At 41.2% G+C, this 18104-nt stretch overlaps 1 protein-coding gene across 1 annotated transcript in view; it reads left to right on the forward strand.

Annotated features, from left to right (window-relative positions):
• Positions 1 to 18104, forward strand: part of STK32A (serine/threonine kinase 32A) — a 137859-nt gene that overhangs the window by 80297 nt on the left and 39458 nt on the right. The window contains exon 6 of the mRNA XM_061423904.1: positions 11351 to 11388. Within this exon, the coding sequence (XP_061279888.1) occupies positions 11351 to 11388 (38 nt within the window). The remainder of the gene's footprint in view (positions 1 to 11350; positions 11389 to 18104) is intronic.

The following is an 18104-nucleotide window of genomic DNA, read 5'->3' on the forward strand; positions in this document are numbered from 1 at the left end:
AAATTTTACTTTGCCTAGCATACATTTTAGCCCAAAGCTAAAAGCATCATTCTTTCAGGGTTAGTCATTTAACACATAGTATTGATGACTTATTCATGTGCCAGGCAAACAGCTCTTGAATGGAGTTTTTTTAATTCATTAACTATGTTATTTGTTTATTCACATGTGTATTGTTGTTGACATTTTACTGAAGTATAGTTGATTTACAGTGATGTTGCATTAGTTTTGGGTGTACAGTAAAGTGATTCAGGTATTTATACATATATATTCTTTCTCAGATTCTTTTCCATTATTGATTATTAGAAGATATTGTATATAGTTCCCTATGCTATACAGTAGGTCCTTGTTGGTTATCTATTCTATATATAGTTGTGTGTATATATTAAACCCAAGCTCCCAATTTATCCCTTCCTCTTTTCCCTATTGTAACCATAAGTTTGGTAAGACTGACCTGGCCTCTGCTCAGCTCTCTTGCTGCTGCTTCAACCACTCTCTCCCCTTTCTCATATGTTCTAATCACAAAGGCCTCTGTTCTGCTCCAGGATGTAACAGACTTCCACTTTAGAGTCTAAGTATAGACAGACTCTTTATCTGTGAATCTGTTTCTGTTTTGTCAGTAAGTTCACCTGTATTTGTTTTAGAGTCCACCTATAAGTGATATCATGTGATACTTGTCTTGTCTGTCTGACTTTACTCAGTGTGAAGAGTTTTTGAAGCATAGAATCATGGTTTCTGTCCCCTCAGAGCTTATAGTTTGGTTGAGGAGATGGACAAAAAATGTAATACAGAAACATAAACAAAGAACAGAGATACAAATGACCATGTTAGGTTCAGTGTTTGTTGAATGCGGTATGGGAAATAAAGATCTAAGGAAAAGCATACAGGTTTGGGGATACTGGGTGACTTTAGCATCATGCTGGAAGAAGCCTCGCCAGTAGGTGGCATTTGAGCTCTAAGGTGGAAGTTTGTTACATCCTGTAGTAGAACAGAGTCCTCTGTGGTCAGAATACGTGAGAAAGGGGACAGAGAGGTAGAAAAAGCCACAGGAGAGCTGAGCCGAGGGCAGGTCCTCTTACCGTGTTCAAGTAAGTGCTCTAGTTCAAGGTTATTTCTTATTTGTGCCTTAGTGAATATACAGAGCCGGTTTTTAAAGGAGACTTACTTGAATTTGTTATCAGTTTGGAGATAAGGATAGGGCATTGATAGTGGGTAATAAGACAATAAAAATGCAAATGATAGAGAATGGGCCTCACTAGCTACGCTAGATATCAAGGCAGAAAAGAGCCTGGAGATTATTAGTTCAACTTGCTCCCTCTGTAGGGAAGGGATCAGCGTACTTTTTCTATAAAAGGCTAGATAGAGAATGTTTTACACTTTATAGGCTGCGCAGTCGGTCCCAACCCATCAACTCTGCCACTGAAGAGTGGAGGCAGCCACAGATAACATGGAAGCATAGAACCTGATTGTGGTGCAATAAAACCTTCAGATACTGAAATCTGAATTTCACATGATTCTTTGTGTCATAAAATGGCATTCATCTTTGATTTTCCAATCATTTAGAAATGTAAAGTCCCTTTATAGCTTATAACCATACAAAAAACTCATGATGTGCTACATTTCGGCCACAGGCCATAGTTTGTCAACCCCGGAACAGATGTTAAAACCGTGGCCCAGAGAAGCAAGTGATATGAAGGTCACAAAGCAAATCAGAGACAAGGCTAAGACAAGAAATCACGTGTTCTAGCTATTAGGCTGGTGGTGGTTGTTGTTCAGTGGCTCAGTCGTGTCCGACTCTTTGCCATCCCATGGACTGCAGCATGCCAGGCTTCCCTGTCCTTCACCATCTCCCAGAGCTTGCTCAAACTCATGTCCATTGAGTCGGTGATGCCATCCAACCATCTTAACCTCTGTCGTCTCCTTCTCCTCCTGCCTTCGATCTTTCCCAGCATCAGGGTCTTTTCTAATGAGTCAGCTCTTCGTATCAGTGGCCAAAGTATTAGAGCTTCAGCTTCAGCATCAGTCCTTCCAGTGAAGTCAGGATTGATTTCCTTTAGGACTGACTAGTTTGATCTCCTCAGTTAGCACTTTTTTAAAAATAGCGTTTTTATTGATGATAAAAGTAAGAAGATATTTGTTGTTGTTCAGTCATGAAGTTACATCTGACTCTTCGTGACCTCTTGGACTGCAGCACTCCAGGCTCCCCTGTCCTTGACCATCTCCCAGAGTTTGCTCAATTCATGTGCATCGCATCAGTGATGCCATCCAACCATCTCATCCTCCGCTGCCCCCTCTCCTTTTGCTTTCAGTCTTTCAGCTTGAAAGCATCAGGGTCTTTTCCAATGAGTTGGCTTTTTGCATCAGTTAAACATTAGTTTCTTACTATCTGGCCCTTGCTACATTAATACTTCCCAATTATTTGTTCAATGTTTTCTGAAAGTTAGTTGAACAATTACTATTTGTCAGATACTAAACTAAAAGTTTTGCATGTGCCATCTCACTAAAGCTTCACAATGGCTCTATAAAGCAGACACTATTACTGTCCTCAATTTACAGATTCAGGAGAGCTGAGTCTCAGAAGCTTACTGCAAACATGTTTCTAGTCTCAATAGAAAGCTAATTCACATGAGACTAAACAATGAAGGGGATTTACTATCTTATGACACTTCAAAGTCCAGGTGAAGGCCAGACTCGTAGGCTGTCTTGATCCAACACCTCAGCCTTGGACTCCATGCTAACTCCTTTAAATTCGATGAATCACACACCTTCTGGAAGCTTTCTCCAGAACAGCAAAGATGTTTCTTCCTCAGAGGCCTATAGCATAACTCTTCTGCCTGCTCAGTGGCTTAAATAGGGTTACAGCCCACTCCTGAACCAATAACCAGGACTGTGAAGTGGCATAACTGTCAGTAGCTTAGCCCTGAGTCATAGAACTGTCTCCTGAAGTCAAGCATGGGATAGATTTCCCCAAAACAAAGGGACTACAGTATATGTGTGTGTGTGGCAGAGAGGTTAAATACACAAATGAACTGAAATGATTAAGAGAATGAAGAATGCATGTTACGAAGGCAATCATAATGTACATTGTAAAAAGTTATAACTTGCCCAAGGTCCCAGAACTAGCAAATTTTCAGCTGAGATTTGAAACTGGGTCATCTGACTCCAGAGCACACATTCTCAACATCTAGGTTCTACTGCTTCCCAAATAAACCTAGTAATGCCTGATGATGGATAGATGGATAGAACAATTTGTGATTGGGACTGTTACCAACTTTATTCTATACACACACACACCCATACATACACGATTACATAGTACAATACCATATACCATATACATGACTCATATTTAGTCTGTATACTGGTACAGCCATACCCATTATAAAACTACTAAAATTCTTGTATTTCAGTGTAGGTGTTGATAGGGAGCTGCTGCCTGAGCTTGTCCTGTCTTCTATCCTCTCACCCACAAACTCCCTTGATCCAGCAGCTAAAGTGCTAACTCCTGACCCTACAGGGGTCTCTTAGGTTCTGCTTATGTGCCTCCCCCAGCATTCAGATGACAGACTTTATTTGTTATCAACAATGGACCACAACTGATCTTGTTCCTTTCTGGTTCCTCTTATTTGTAGACTCTTTTCCTTCCTCTAACTAGTACATTTCCTTACTTAAGATTTCCTGGGTTTGAGTGGAAGACCCAGGAGACCTGAGTTCAGGCTAGTCTCTGTGGCTGAGTGACAGTTACTCTGTGTTCTTGCCTCCTTGGGTGCAGAATGCATACATGTTACTTAAGATTCTAGCTATGTGAGTCCAAATTAAAGAAAACATTGGTAATAAAGAGCACTGCTGACTAATGCAAACTGTAAGGCAGGAAGCCTTGTCATCTAAACATTCTGCCTTCAAAGACTACAAAGTGGTTAAAAATCCCAAGTTTCTGGGATGGTGGTACATGGCCATACTTCTCGAACTGGAGTGTCTGTACTGTTGTACTGTTGGGGATTCATCTTCCTTAAACAATAGATTTATCCAGAACAAGAAAGATAGAATTTTATTTTTATATTAAAAGAGATATGGATATATTAATATTATAGAGTAGGGTGCAAATCTATCATATACATATAATAGAAATTATGAAAAAAATTAAACTTGATGCAGACCAATTTTAACAACACCTCAGACCCCTGGGTATGTTAGGACATTCTCTGCTGAAAGGGAGTAAGATATGAATATTTGTAATATAAACTAAGATTGCACCTCTCAATCTTTGATTATAATTCAAGTTCTGTCTTACTTTTAATCTTGAGCCATCTCTGAACTCCCCCTTCTTCATTTGCAAAAATGGGTATAATATCTAAGTTATGGATATTATTGTTGTAAGATCAGTGTTGTCTCTCAAGTGCCTGCCATGTGCCTGCTGCAGCATGAACAATAAATATTAACTCTAACCACTCTCATAACTCATGGGAAGTACATCAGTTTGAAACATTATTATGGACTAGCCTCAAACACCTCTTCCTGTGGCCAAGCAGGCATTACTAATCAATCTTTCCCCTTGGGTGTGGAAGCCCTTTACCAGCACAGTCTGAAAGCCTTCAGTCCCTTTACTTCATTTCCTTGTAATGGCTTCTGTAACTAATATTCCCTTGAACAAACTGTGGGAAAGGCTAGAATTGAACAACAAAAAGAATTAGTCATCTGAAATAAGTATATGTCAATTATTTCTCAGTTGAAGCAACCAGTTGGTCAGAAAGTTGGAAGATGATAATTGGTTTTTAATAATCCAATCCTGGGAGCTTTTCACTTCTGCCTTCTGCTCTAAATTATGTAATTTTGCTCACAATTTCCCATAACACTCTCATACCCCCACCCCTCTCTTTTCTTCAGATCAGATCAGATCAGATCAGTCGCTCAGTCATGTCTGACTCTTTGCGACCCCATGAATCGCAGCATGCCAGGCCTCCCTGTCCATCAGCAACTCCCGGAGTTCACTCAGACTCATGTCCATCGAGTCAGGGATGCCATCCAGCCATCTCATCCTCTGCCATCCCCTTCTCCTCTTGCCCCCAATCCCTCCCAGCATCAGAGTCTTTTCCAATGAGTCAACTCTTCGCATGAGGTGGCCAAAGTACTGGAGTTTCAGCTTTAGCATCATTCCTTTCAAAGAAATCCCAGGGCTGGTCTCCTTCAGAATGGACTGGTTGGATCTCCTTGCAGTCCAAGGGACTCTCAAGACTCTTCTCCAACATCACAATTCAAAAGCATCAATTCTTTGGCGCTCAGCCTTCTTCACAGTCCAACTCTCACATCCATACATGACCACAGGAAAAACCATAGCCTTGACTAGACGAACCTTTGTTGGCAAAGTAATGTCTCTGCTTTTGAATATGCTATCTAGGTTGGTCATAACTTTCCTTCCAAGGAGCAAGCATCTTTTAATTTCATGGCTGCAATCACCATCTGCAGTGATTTTGGAGCCAAGAAAAACAAAGCCTGACACTGTTTCCACTGTTTCCCCATCTATTTCCCATGAAGTGATGGGACTGGATGCCATGATCTTCGTTTTCTGAATGTTGAGCTTTAAGCCAACTTTTTCAGTCTCCACTTTCACTTTCATCAAGAGGCTTTTGAGTTCCTCTTCACTTTCTGCCATAAGGGTGGTGTCATCTGCATATCTGAGGTTATTGATATTTCTCCCGGCAATCTTGATTCCAGCTTGTGTTTCTTCCAGTCCAGCATTTCTCATGATGTACTCTGCATATAAGTTAAATAAACAGAGTGACAATATACAGCCTTGACATACTCCTTTTCCTATTTGGAATCAGTCTGTTGTTCCATGTCCAGTTCTAACTGTTGCTTCCTGATCTGCATATAAATTTCTCAAGAGGCAGATCAGGTGGTCTGGTATTCCTATCTCTTTTCTTAATATGGGTCTATTTATGTGACCAATAGCCTTCATGAAACACCATAATTAATATATTACAGGCACAACAAATACAATATTGTATGATATTATATAAATATATATAAATAAAATATTATACATATAATACTTTCCTCTCTCAAGAACTTGGAGAGTACCCAGTCTAAGAGAACATTATGTAACGAAGATTTAAATCCAAACCATGAACCTTTCAGAAAGCTGTGGGACACTGAAGGAGTTGAGTTTGGTTTGGATACACAGATTTTCCTCTTCTGTCTTCTCACAATACCCCATGTCATATTGCAGGGTGAGCAACTTGATTCCAGGGTAGGCTCAGTGAAGGGATGTAATTAGCCTATTAAGTCCTGCTAATGTGTTGTTAAAGTCATTCAAGTGAGAACAGCAGACATATCAGTTCCGCTTTGAACCCTGCCATAGGGAGCACTGCATTTCCACTCTTCTGTTTATAGTCCCCACAGTAGGAATCAGCTGATTCAGCTGGACCTGGCCTGTTCTGTTTCATCAAGTCAAGATGCAATGAGAACTTTCTACAGAATGTGTGTGTTCCTTCAGCACTTCAGCGCACTTCAGCACTCCCCAAATGACTGGTTTTTCAGTTGCCAACAGCAAATACAGTGCATCTGGCATAGATGGAAGAGGAAACCAATATTCTTGCCTGGAGAATTTCATAGACAGAGGAGGCTGGCGGGCTACAGTCCAAGGAGTCGCATAGAGTCAGACATGACTGAGCAACTAAGACGGGCATAGATGGAGGGTCTTTTGTTGCTGTTGTAGTTATTGTTCTTTTGTTTTTGTTTGCTTTTGTTTTTATCTTCTTAGAAGAAAAAGAAAGACGTGGCTTATTATTCCAGAAGTTGGAGATGCCAAGGGATCAGATGCACTCATTTTTCTGACAAATATTTATTCAAGCACTAACTTTATTCTGGGCACTTTGATGAGCTTGGAAGCTACAGCACTGAACAGTACAGTACAGAAAAGATGTCCTTTCTCTGAGAAATTACATTCAGAGGGGTGGGGGGGGAACAAATAATGAACAAATAAGAAAAAATACATAATGATAGTGTTGTACTGAAAAGAAGATGGAGGGGAAGAGATGAAGATGGAGATGAGTGGTCAGGAAACTTCTTGGAGGATGTGATATTTTAGCTGAGATCTGAATGGCAAGAAGAAACAAGCCATGCAGGGGGACAGGATTGTAGGTAGAGGGGGCAATGTTTGAAGGAGACCAGAAGACCAGTGTGGCTGGAACATGGTGTGTGGCAGGGAGAGGATGCTATGAGATGTAGCTCAGGGTTCTGTAGGACTAGAGCATCTGCAGGTCATATAAGGCCAGGGGTAAATGGTTCAGATTTTATCCCACGTGGGTTAGGAGCCAGTGGAGGACTTTAGGCAGGGAAGGTGTGTGTAATGAAAACCCCCACCCTGGGTGCTGTGTGGATAATGGATTGTCAGGGAACAAGAGGAGAAGCAGGAACAAGGCACTATTACAAATTTCCACTAAAAGATGATGGTGCTGGTTCTGAAGATGGTGATTCTTTTGGGGGTGTGTGTGTGTGTGTGTGTGTATTTCACTGTAGTAAAATATACATCACATAAAATTTATCACTGTAACCGTATGTAAGTGAAAAAGTACATTAGGTACATTTACACTGTTATGCCACCATCACCACTGTCCATCTCCAGAACTTTTTCTTCATCTCAAACTGAAACTCTATAAACATTAAACAATAAATCATCCATCCTTCTTTCGCTCAGTCCTTGGGAACCATTATTAAGTTCTCTGTCTCTGTGAATTTGACTATTCAATCTAAGGATTTCCTATAAGAGGAATCATACAATAATTGCTCTTTTGTGCCTCGCATATTTCACTTAGCATAATGTCTTCAAGGTTCATCCATGTTCGAAAACATCAGCATTTTATTTTATTTTTTACAAATATCTGTTCAAATACCTGCTTTCACTTCTTTGGGGTATATACCCAGAAACAGAATTACTGGATCGAGTATTAATTTCATGTTTATTTTTTTTTGAAGAACCATCATAGTGTCTTAGATAACTGTATTTTATAGGTCAAGTTATCAAGGCTGCTGAGGGGCTGGTATTATGAGTTAAGAGAAAAAGAAGAAATAATAATGATCTCCCAAGGTTTTTGTTTTTATAATGGGAGAATATTGGTATGGTATACTGGGCTAAGGGCCTTGGGGATAAGAGGGTTTTGGTGTTTGTGTTGGATGTGATGGATATCAAAGGGTCTCTTTAGGACATATATTTATATTTATCATGGCTGCTAAACATACAGATGGGAACATCAGGCAGAAAATTTCATTTATTATTAGTCTAGAATGTCAGGGTTGGCAATAAAAGGTATATGAGACAGGTCATGCTGCACAGGGGGTAGGCTGTAGTGACGGCAGAAGAATGATCAAGGAGATGGGAGTGAAGAAATAATCAGGGTGCATATTTTCAGCTTGCCTGGGTAACTTTAGGAATAGCCAGTTTTGGTAATTACCCAGTTAAACCATCTTATAGATTGCCTTAAATGAAGGAAACCATTCAGGATTATTGGAAAAGATGAAAAAGATAAAAGGTGGTGCTGCATTTCTGAACTAGAAAGTCTCACCTTGTTCTAGAAGAAATTTTAATACAGCACCTGGGTTTATTTTCATTTCCTTTCTCCTGCTACATGAATAAACAGTCTTATCACACTGCTCTTCACCCTTAGTGATTTAGAGGTTATTTCATCACTTTTGAGAAAACCTGTGTACTCAGAATCTCTGCTTATATACTTTATTTTTCTGTTAAAAGTCTACTTTCCCATTTCTACAGAGAAAGGATATGAGAAAATATCCTTTCTCTAAAGTTAGTAGTAAACATACCTCTTTACCACTTCGAATCCCTTTGACAAGGTTCCTCATGAACCTTTCTTACCCTCTCCGTTCCTGGGGCAACTAGATCTCATGTATCTATTTCCCATATTCTAACACAGTGACTTATCAAAGTAGACAAATATTTGATGAGTAAATGAACATCAGATTGAAGTAGGACATACCACCTTTAAAATATGACCTCTCTGATCTTTGTGCTGTTCTTTAAGCTAGTTTCTGAGGAAAGTAGTGTATATAACAAAGTGTGGCTATAACAGTTTTTTTTTTAATGATGCCTATAAATTTAATAGAAGGCCCATAAAGTGACAAACCCATAGCAGTTCATTCCTCCCAGCAAACCCTCATAAATGCAGACCACGAAATCATTATGTTCATCCTGCCTCTCCCTTCCTGGCAGGGTTCATCAGAGCCTCCTCCTCATCTGGTAAACACTACCTGATGCTCGCTGATGCCAGTCTGAAAGAGGTGGCAAGAGCCTAATGCCTGGTTCACCTTGAGCTTTAAGCTGCAGAGTGTTTGATGGTGCCCTATAGTGCTCTTGTATATCCTGGTTCATATATTAATCAAGAAGCTGCCCCTGCCATCAAGGAGTTCATGATCCAATTGGAGAAAAAAATTAATAGAAGTGTGATAAATGTTATGATGGAAGAAGTATACCATGCAGAGCATGTCGGAGGGGCCACTGACTCAGAAATGGAAAATCAGGAAAGGCTCCCTGCAGGAAGTGGCATCTGAGCTATGTGGTGAGAGATGAATCTGCATTTTCTGGGTGTAGCAGGTCAAGGCTCTGATTCGCACAAAGGAACAACAGAAGGTGAAGGGATGGGGGGAGCATTTAGGAGACTCCGTGTACTGCACGTGGCTGTCGCCCAGGAGTCAGACTAAGAGGGCCTTTATTTTATGTGAATGCATTTAGACTTGATAATTTTTGAAATGAAATCCATCAGAGGGGACGGGATGGGGTCTGAAATATTGAGACTTTAGCCAGAGAAACTTCCAATTTGAAACCCCCTCCTGCTCTGTGTTTCTAATAAATTGTACCCTGAAGAGAGAAATTTGCCACAGCCACAAATGATCACTTATGAATCCAGAACTAATTTTAAGAAACTAATGAACTAAATGAGAAGATATTTAAACCTTATGAAAGTACCCATGTACCTGCCTGTTGGCTGGGGCACATACTTGGTTCTCTCTGTAGGTAAAAGGCTTGTTATCCATTAATAGTGTCAAGAAAAGGGGACTCTGACAATCTTGGTCTGTCAAAGGCTCAGGTCACCTTATTCTAAAAACATAAAAGCCTCTTGACTAGGCTGAAGAATGTAATCCCAAACCTGTTGCAGAATTTCTTCCCTAATGACTTCTGTGAATTTGGGTTGAAGGGCTTTAATGGTTTGTTAGGGAAGGGCAGTGAAAGCAGGAGTGTGGAAGACGGAGGGCTGTTATGAACTGCAGAGCAGTGCTCTCATTGAGGACCCTGCTTACAGTAATATTTGTTTCTTGAGGACTTTTAAAATTCTACAGATCAATCCTCTAAGTATTTACCATCAAACTTCTGAGTATCTACCATAAAACTATTTCATTGGATGAGGGTGGGTTGTATTCCTTTCTGTGGATTTAAGGAACTTATCAGTGCATGGAAGACTGGTCCAAATCCTTTAATTACCAACCCTGGGAATAAGACTCTTTGAGTCACTAGAGGCATTATCATCCTAAGAAAGATTCTAATCTCTGCAAGTTGAAAGTATAATCGCAGTTTTGAAAATGTAATGGAAAAGGTTCTGCCTGGGGTATTTTTTGAGTTACATAGGATCCCTCTTTCTTGGTTTGTGAAAAACTAGAAGAGATCAGAGGCATTATATCATTAGCATCTTCATCAATTTATATTCAGGAATCTGAAGTTTCATAATGTGTCTCTCTGCTTCATCTCAGTCAAGACTTACTACCCATTAATTTATGTTTTGTTAAGACCTAAGGGGTAGAGAGTATGAACAAACCATTATTTCTCTAAAAAAAAAAAAAGTATAATCACATCATAGACCATTTTGTTTCTCATGGTCTTTAAACTCACTTCATCTGTGTAGCTCTAGAGTTACACGGACAGCAGTGACGATTAGTACCGCTGCCTTATGACAGTGTAAATGCAGTATGATCTGTGGAGCAATACTTACATGCTCGGCTATAACCCATTATAGAACTTAAGGGTCTGAGAGCTTTGGAATGAAAAAGACCCAGGTTCAGAGCCCAATCCTTCTGTTTACTAGCTCTGTGACCTTGGATTAAGTGACTTAATTTCTTTAAGCCTCAGTTTTCTGATCTAGAAATTGGGGGTATTACTGGTTATCATCTCAGTTCACTGTGAGGATTCAGTGAGACTGTGATGAAGGGCTAGTACCTTGTTTCAACCCTAGCCACCATTCTTGAGAATTTCGACCTTTATCCTGTGTTGTTGCTCAGTTGCTCAGTTAGGTCCGACTCTATAGTTCTGCTTTATTATGAGCTACTTTCTCTTTTCTTTTTCCTCCCCTAGGGATATGAAACCTGACAATATTTTGCTTGACGAACATGGTAAGTAAATGATTTGTTTGCAATCAACCACTTGATACACATGTGCAACAAATTGATTATCCCCAGCAGAGGAGTACTATACGTGGAAAAAGTGTCTTGCTTGGTTCAGTTGCATTGTTGGTACAAACTCTATTTAATGGTGGGACGGACCATATGGGGGAACTTTATCACTTATTGCAGTGGCATAGAACACTAGTACAGGGGTGCCCAATAGCCATCCGCAGCCTTTTAGGAACCAGGCTGCAAAGCAGGAGGTGAGAGGTTGGCCAGCTAGTTAAGGTTCATCTGCTGCTCCCCATCAATTTCCATCACTTGCATTACTACCTAAACATTACTGCCCCGCTACTCCCCATCACCTCCCACTCTGATCCATGGAAAAACTGTCTTCCACAAAGCTGGTCCCTGGTGCCAAAAAGGTTGGGGACTACTGCACTAGTACACCCATAAATAGCCTGAATTTACATAAGGAAAAAGTTGTTCTCTTTTCAGTTTTCTTCCATTTCTACCTATTTCTTCAAGAAAACCACCCCAGTTTGGGGGTGCTGCTGCTGCTGCTGCTGCTAAGTCATTTCAGTCGTGTCCGACTCTGTGCGACCCCATAGATGGCAGCCCACCAGGTTCCCCCATCCCTGGGATTCTCCAGGCAAGAACACTGGAGTGGGTGTGCTAGTTTGCCTTAATATCTCTATAGAAATTATCTTCCTTTTTTTTTTCCCATAAAGACAGAAGAGACCTCAAGTATAGAGCATTCGGTAGGCAATAGTATCTACTTAGAGATTCATGCGGAGAAGGCAGTGGCACGCCACTCCAGTACTCTTGCCTGGAAAATCCCATGGACCGAGGAGCCTGGTAGGCTGCAGTCCATGGGGTCGCTGAGGGTTGGACACGACTGAGCGACTTCACTTTCACGCGTTGGAGAAGGAAATGGCAACCCACTCCAGTGTTCTTGCCTGGAGAATCCCAGGGACAGGGGAGCCTGGTGGGCTGCCGTCTATGGGGTCGCACAGAGTCAGACACGACTGAAGTGACTTAGCAGCAGCAGAGATTCATGACATTATTTTGTTCTCATTTTGTCTGCTTTTAGGCTTTTCTTCTCATCAGGGCAAATTTTTACATTTATATAAGAGATACTTAGTTTTCTGTTTAACCATTTTCAGTTAACAAAAAATCAGTCCATTTAAAGAAACCTATAGAGTAAGTAAGGGTCTATGTGGTACCCAGAGGGATAAGGCAGTGACCATGAAGGTGAAAAATGAACACCTGAAGTTCAAGAAGCACTGATTGAAGATGTCCTGTAGAAAAAGCTTTGACCAACAGTGATTAAATGTGTATAATCTCCTCCTAATATTATTTTAATGGACATTTGGATTTATTGGTACATCAGTACAGAGTTGTAGAACACACAGCCTGCATGTTATAAATGTTACAGAGGCAATAAGATCCTTGTTAAATTTTCAGAGAGCTGCTGGGTGAGGGAGTCCTAAATCTGCTAAGCTCTGTATTCATCTGACTTTTACAAAAGGGATTTACAAGTGGGGCTGAAACTCCACAGACTATCCATGGTTCATTATTTATTTACCTAATTCCATTTAAAACCTGGTTTGCCACGTGTGCTCTGAGTGCCAAGAAATGCTTTTCTGTTGACCTCTAATTTCAAAGCTCAGCATCATTATTTATTTATGGACTGTCTAAAAAGATTTTTTCCACTTTCTTCCAACGCCTTATTTCTTCCTTCCCTTTACTGCTTCTGACATTTGGGAACAGATTCTCTGAAACTCAGAAATGTGGGCACTGGTGAGACAGCATGAAGGTGACTTTCATGAAAACACCAGCTATCTCTGCCTTCAGTAGGAAGCAGGATCCCCCTCATGCTGGTGTGAATAAACTCTGTGGAGCTTCACAGCTGTCCTCTTCACAACCCCAGCCGCTAGAGGCCACCTCTACACAACATGATAGAAAAAGGTGCCCTGTGTGCCCAACACAGTCTTGGGAAGGTGAGCACTGGTCACACAGAGCCTGGTTTGGGGTTCTGTCCCCACTTCTTTCTCAGCTGCTTGCCTCTGTGCCCAGTGTATTGCTTGAATATTTGTCAGGATCCTGAAAGGAGACATTGATCCTATCAACCAAAACCTTTCCAAAAATCACCTTCCATTTGGAGAACATTCCAGACTTGGATCTCCAGTGTGACCTCATCTTATTTCTACCATGAGGTCATCCAGCTCTCATTCAAAGTCTTTCTCTTTCTCATTTTCTTATCAACTTGGTGCTTGTAGATTAGGAGAAAGATCCAGGAATAAATTAATCTTCAAGTGTAAACACCCTTAGAGACTACCCTTGGGAAAAATTAATTGAGTATTGTAGATAAGGTTTCCCAGGTGGTACAGATTCACTGAAAGCTGGATCCTTACTTGACTTTACTAAAGAATTATTGATATTTTGATTCCAAAAGGGATATACCAAATATTGTACACGTCTACTTCTTAGGTCTTGTGTTTAAACAATTTTGTCTGACCCTTAATTCTCAGGTAACTGTACTTTCAATGGCCTATTCTGCCTTTCCCTCATGCATGTAGGAAGCTAACGCCCCCTTTTTCAGGGCATTTTATTATTGGCTGGACTGTGGCTCCGCTGCTTAGGGACTGCAAGCCAGCAGCCCATGCTGCCTGGTTCCCTGTCTACCCCTGTTACCTGGTGTACTATTTACAAAGATACTTTTCACTCTTAAACTTTGGGGTTTGAACAGTGACCTAAGAGGAGCTTTTCTGTATTTTACCCCCATCCTAAACTCAACTGGAGAATCATTGCAGTCAATTAGAGAAACACTGTCTTGGGAAGGACTGGGTATGTGAATGAGAGAGAGATGCAAACACACAAGATTGAGGGTCATTCTCTAAGCATTGTCCTAGGGATCTCTTCTGGAAAAAAATTTTTGAGGTTATTTACTGTCTTTTTTTTCCAGGTTTTGAAAAACCTAGCTTTCAGGCATTGTTGGCCAACCCAACTGACTATTGGGTTGGCCAAAAAGTTCTTTTGGCTTTTTCCCTGAGATGTAATGGAAAAACCCAAATAAACTTTTTGGCCAACCCAATACTCTGACATGAAATTCCTGGTGGCTCATGTATGCCTCTTGCATGGGGATTTAGCAATTGCAAGGATAACTGCTCCTCTCTGATATACCTGCTATTCCCATTTCTCCAAGTGAGCTGTGTATTACACCATGTGGCTTATATTTAAATTCAGTACCATCAGTAACAGGGAGAAACTTTGTATTACTCTTACTGAGTCATACTGGTTCATGTTCATCAGAAAAGACCGATATTTAAAGGAACCAAATCCTTTTGTAAATGGAGAGTCCTTCTCCAGTGTGAATGAACATTCCTTATACATCAGAATTTGACTTAATTTTTTTTTTTTTTTAATTTAGAGCACACTGTCCTACTTAAATGGCTCACTCACTAGTTCAGAGCCTGAGATGGCATTAACTCTTGGATGGCTCATAACCAACTGTTCTGATATATGGTTTCCATATCCTACCAACTTAAGTACTCCATCCAATTCTATCAGTTCAATAGTGTCTAAATTCTTGTATTTTTTTTTCTAAATTATTCAGGAAATAAGTGCTGCCTACAAAGGAAGAATAATGTCTCCCTGGTATATCTGAGAGAATGACAATTACCACATTATCTATAATTTAGGTTTCTTGATACCCTCCCTTTGTCACAGGGAACAGAGAAAGGCAAAAACTCAGTTTAGGGGTGTGAGGAAGAACCGAGCCTGCTACTTTAATAGGTTCTTCTTTGCAGAGTCCCAAAATGTACCTAAAAATCAAGTGTGTAGCATTTTTATATATAAACAGACACACACACATATACCACACACACACACACACACACACCCCACACACACAGTAGGACACTGTACCTTAGCCCCAGATAATCAGGTTTATAAATCTCAGCTAGTGTCTAAGGATATAAATTTTTAATAAGAATCCTAGAAAACTGTGGCACCATTTTTGAGTTACGGAAATTTTTGAAAGCTAGGAGCCATGCCAACCAATTGGTTATGGTGTCCTTGAGGGCTGTGTTGAGAAACATCCTCAGGCTGGACACATGCACAGTAAGAAAGAGTATAAATAATGACTGCAGTGATGACTCAATCCAGTGACTCAATACTGTGAGCTCCAACTTTTAATGTGATTCTGTGCCTCCAGGTACAGAGCTGAAAAGAACAGGCAGATGGCTCCCTAGGGTGCTCAATCAGGAAGTTCTGGGCCTTGTACTTGAAAACTTCACAGTAAAGCAGTGTTTCTAACTGGATGCTTTTGTTCTGCTGTCTCTCCCTGCAGAGGTGAGACAATGTCTGCAGACATTTTTGATGGTCAGTATATCAGCCAGGAGTGGGAAGTGCTTTTGGCATCTGGTGGATAGAGGCCAAGGATGCAAGTAAGCATTCCACCATGCACAGGACAGCCCTTCACCACACAGATAATCAGGTCCAAGTTCTCAGTCAGTTCCAAGGTGAGAAACTCTGATCTAAGGCTCCCTCGGGACCAGGACTTATGGGGAAAGCCAGAGGGGTCCCTCACTCTAAAGCAATTTCTATGTCCCTCCGTTAGTAGGGCAACCAGAGCTTCCTCTGTGAGCCAGAACTCAGATTCATTTCCACAGCACAGAGGGGAACTTGGCAGAAAGGTCCCCAAGGTGAGCCGAGGGAAGTACAGCAGCATCCTGGGCCTGGAGCTGAGATGTCGGGCTGGTGCAAAGGCTCCATGAGGCTCTGCTTTCCTCGTTCAGCTTGAGGGCACTAGGGTGCAGTTTCTAGTAGATGTTGGCCCTCAGATGATTCCTCCCAATCGTTTACTATGCATCCTGGTGAGAGAACCCTGAGCCAATCAGAAGTCAGTGTTTTGAGTTTCTTCAGATCTTGGTCTTACAATACGGTGCAAAAAGTCTTTGGACAATTCATAACTCAGCAAAAGAGTCCTAGACCATGATAGATCCTAAGTTCTGCTACTGATCCTAAGTAGCTCTGCTACTTCTGAACACTGAGAACTTAGCCACAAACAGCTCTTCTCTGAAATAGGGATGACTTCACTAGCCCAAAGGGTATGAAAACCTTTTGAAAATTGCAATTAATCATACAAATTCAAATACTACTTATATGATAAAATTAACACTCTTTTAACCACATTCAAAAGAAATATAATGAGTACTAACTGTGGTTAAGATTTTCTACTAAGCCAGGTCTTCTTTTAAAAGCATGATCTCAAAATGAACTGGGTGTCAGAATCATCTGGGGAGCTTGTTTAAACACAGGGCTTCCACCCTCAGAGTTCCTGATTCAGTAGGTGGGGGCAGGGCCCAGGAGGCTGCATCCCTATCACGTTCCTGACGCTACTGGTCTGGGGACCACACACTTTTAGAACCATTTGGTTCTCAAGCATCCTCTAGCTTCTGCTGGGTTAGCCAAAAAGTTCGTTCGGGTTTTTCCGTACCCGCATATGGAAAAGCTTGAACAAACTCTTTGGCCAATCCAATACTTCTACATGAGCATAGTCAGTCTCAGGACTGAGTCGGCTTAGAACACCTACTCAGGCTAAAGTCAAGGATCCCATGCCTGGCTGCCCATCTGAATCACCTGTGGAGTTTCTTGGTACTATTTTTAACCTGGATACCTGGCTCTCCCACCCATCCCACTGCAATGGGGTCTTAGGAGAGAGAAGTCCAGGCATGTGTGTTTTGCAGAATGATGCCAGAGCATATGATCATGACAAATAGCAACAATTGGATGATACATACTTCCTGTGAAATGCTGAGTTAAGTCTTCCACAGCATTATTTCATTTGATCTTCCCAACAACCTCATGAGAAGACCACTATTATCATCCCAACTTTACAGTCAGAATCAGTCACCTTTTTGAGGTAGTACAGCTAATCAGTGGTAGAGCTGAGACTTAAAGTCAGGCAATCGGACTCCAGAGAACAAGCTCTTAACCACTAAGTCTCCAGACTCCCCTATTTTGTATCAAACCTTGTGAACCAAGGAGCCAGTGCTTTGAACATGAGGGAGAAACAGAGAAAGAAAATACTGAAATAACCTATATTACGATAGTGCAAGCTCTTGAAATCGTCTCTTGAAACCATTTATGTAAGAATGCCTTCACTTTCAGCTACTGTTACTTTATTAAGATGTCACCAGATAAAAGCAAAACACTTTTTTTGCATCAAGCAAAACCCTGGTGATAAAGACCGAGATTTATCATTAAGAGTGGGCTGGATGCTATTGGGGAGCAGACAGTGAAGTCGGCAGGGGGAGTGGGGTCTGTGGGATGTGGAAGAACAATCCATGGCACCCCCTCCAGTTACCACCACATCTCATCACAATCACAGAAGCATGCAAATGGAAATGCCAACACTTCCAAGATCCTCTCAAAGCATATGACATTCGTGCCAACCAACACAATGAGCTTGTCTGCCTGAATGGCTGGTAATGCCCTTTCCTACTCCTGGCTGTGAGCACAAGGACACTAATACACTCTGTAGGGATTGCTCTCTGCTGAACTTGAGTGTTAGACCCACACAGTATTGCCATGAGTATTAAGGCTGCAGAGAGACCCTGCTGCTGCTGATAAGTTGCTTCAGTCGTGTCCGACTCTGTGCGACCCCATAGACGGCAGCCCACCAGGCTCCCCTGTCCCTGGGATTCTCCAGGCAAGAA

The sequence above is a fragment of the Bos javanicus genome, chromosome 7 (assembly GCF_032452875.1).
Source record: "Bos javanicus breed banteng chromosome 7, ARS-OSU_banteng_1.0, whole genome shotgun sequence".
NCBI lineage: Eukaryota > Metazoa > Chordata > Mammalia > Artiodactyla > Bovidae > Bos > Bos javanicus.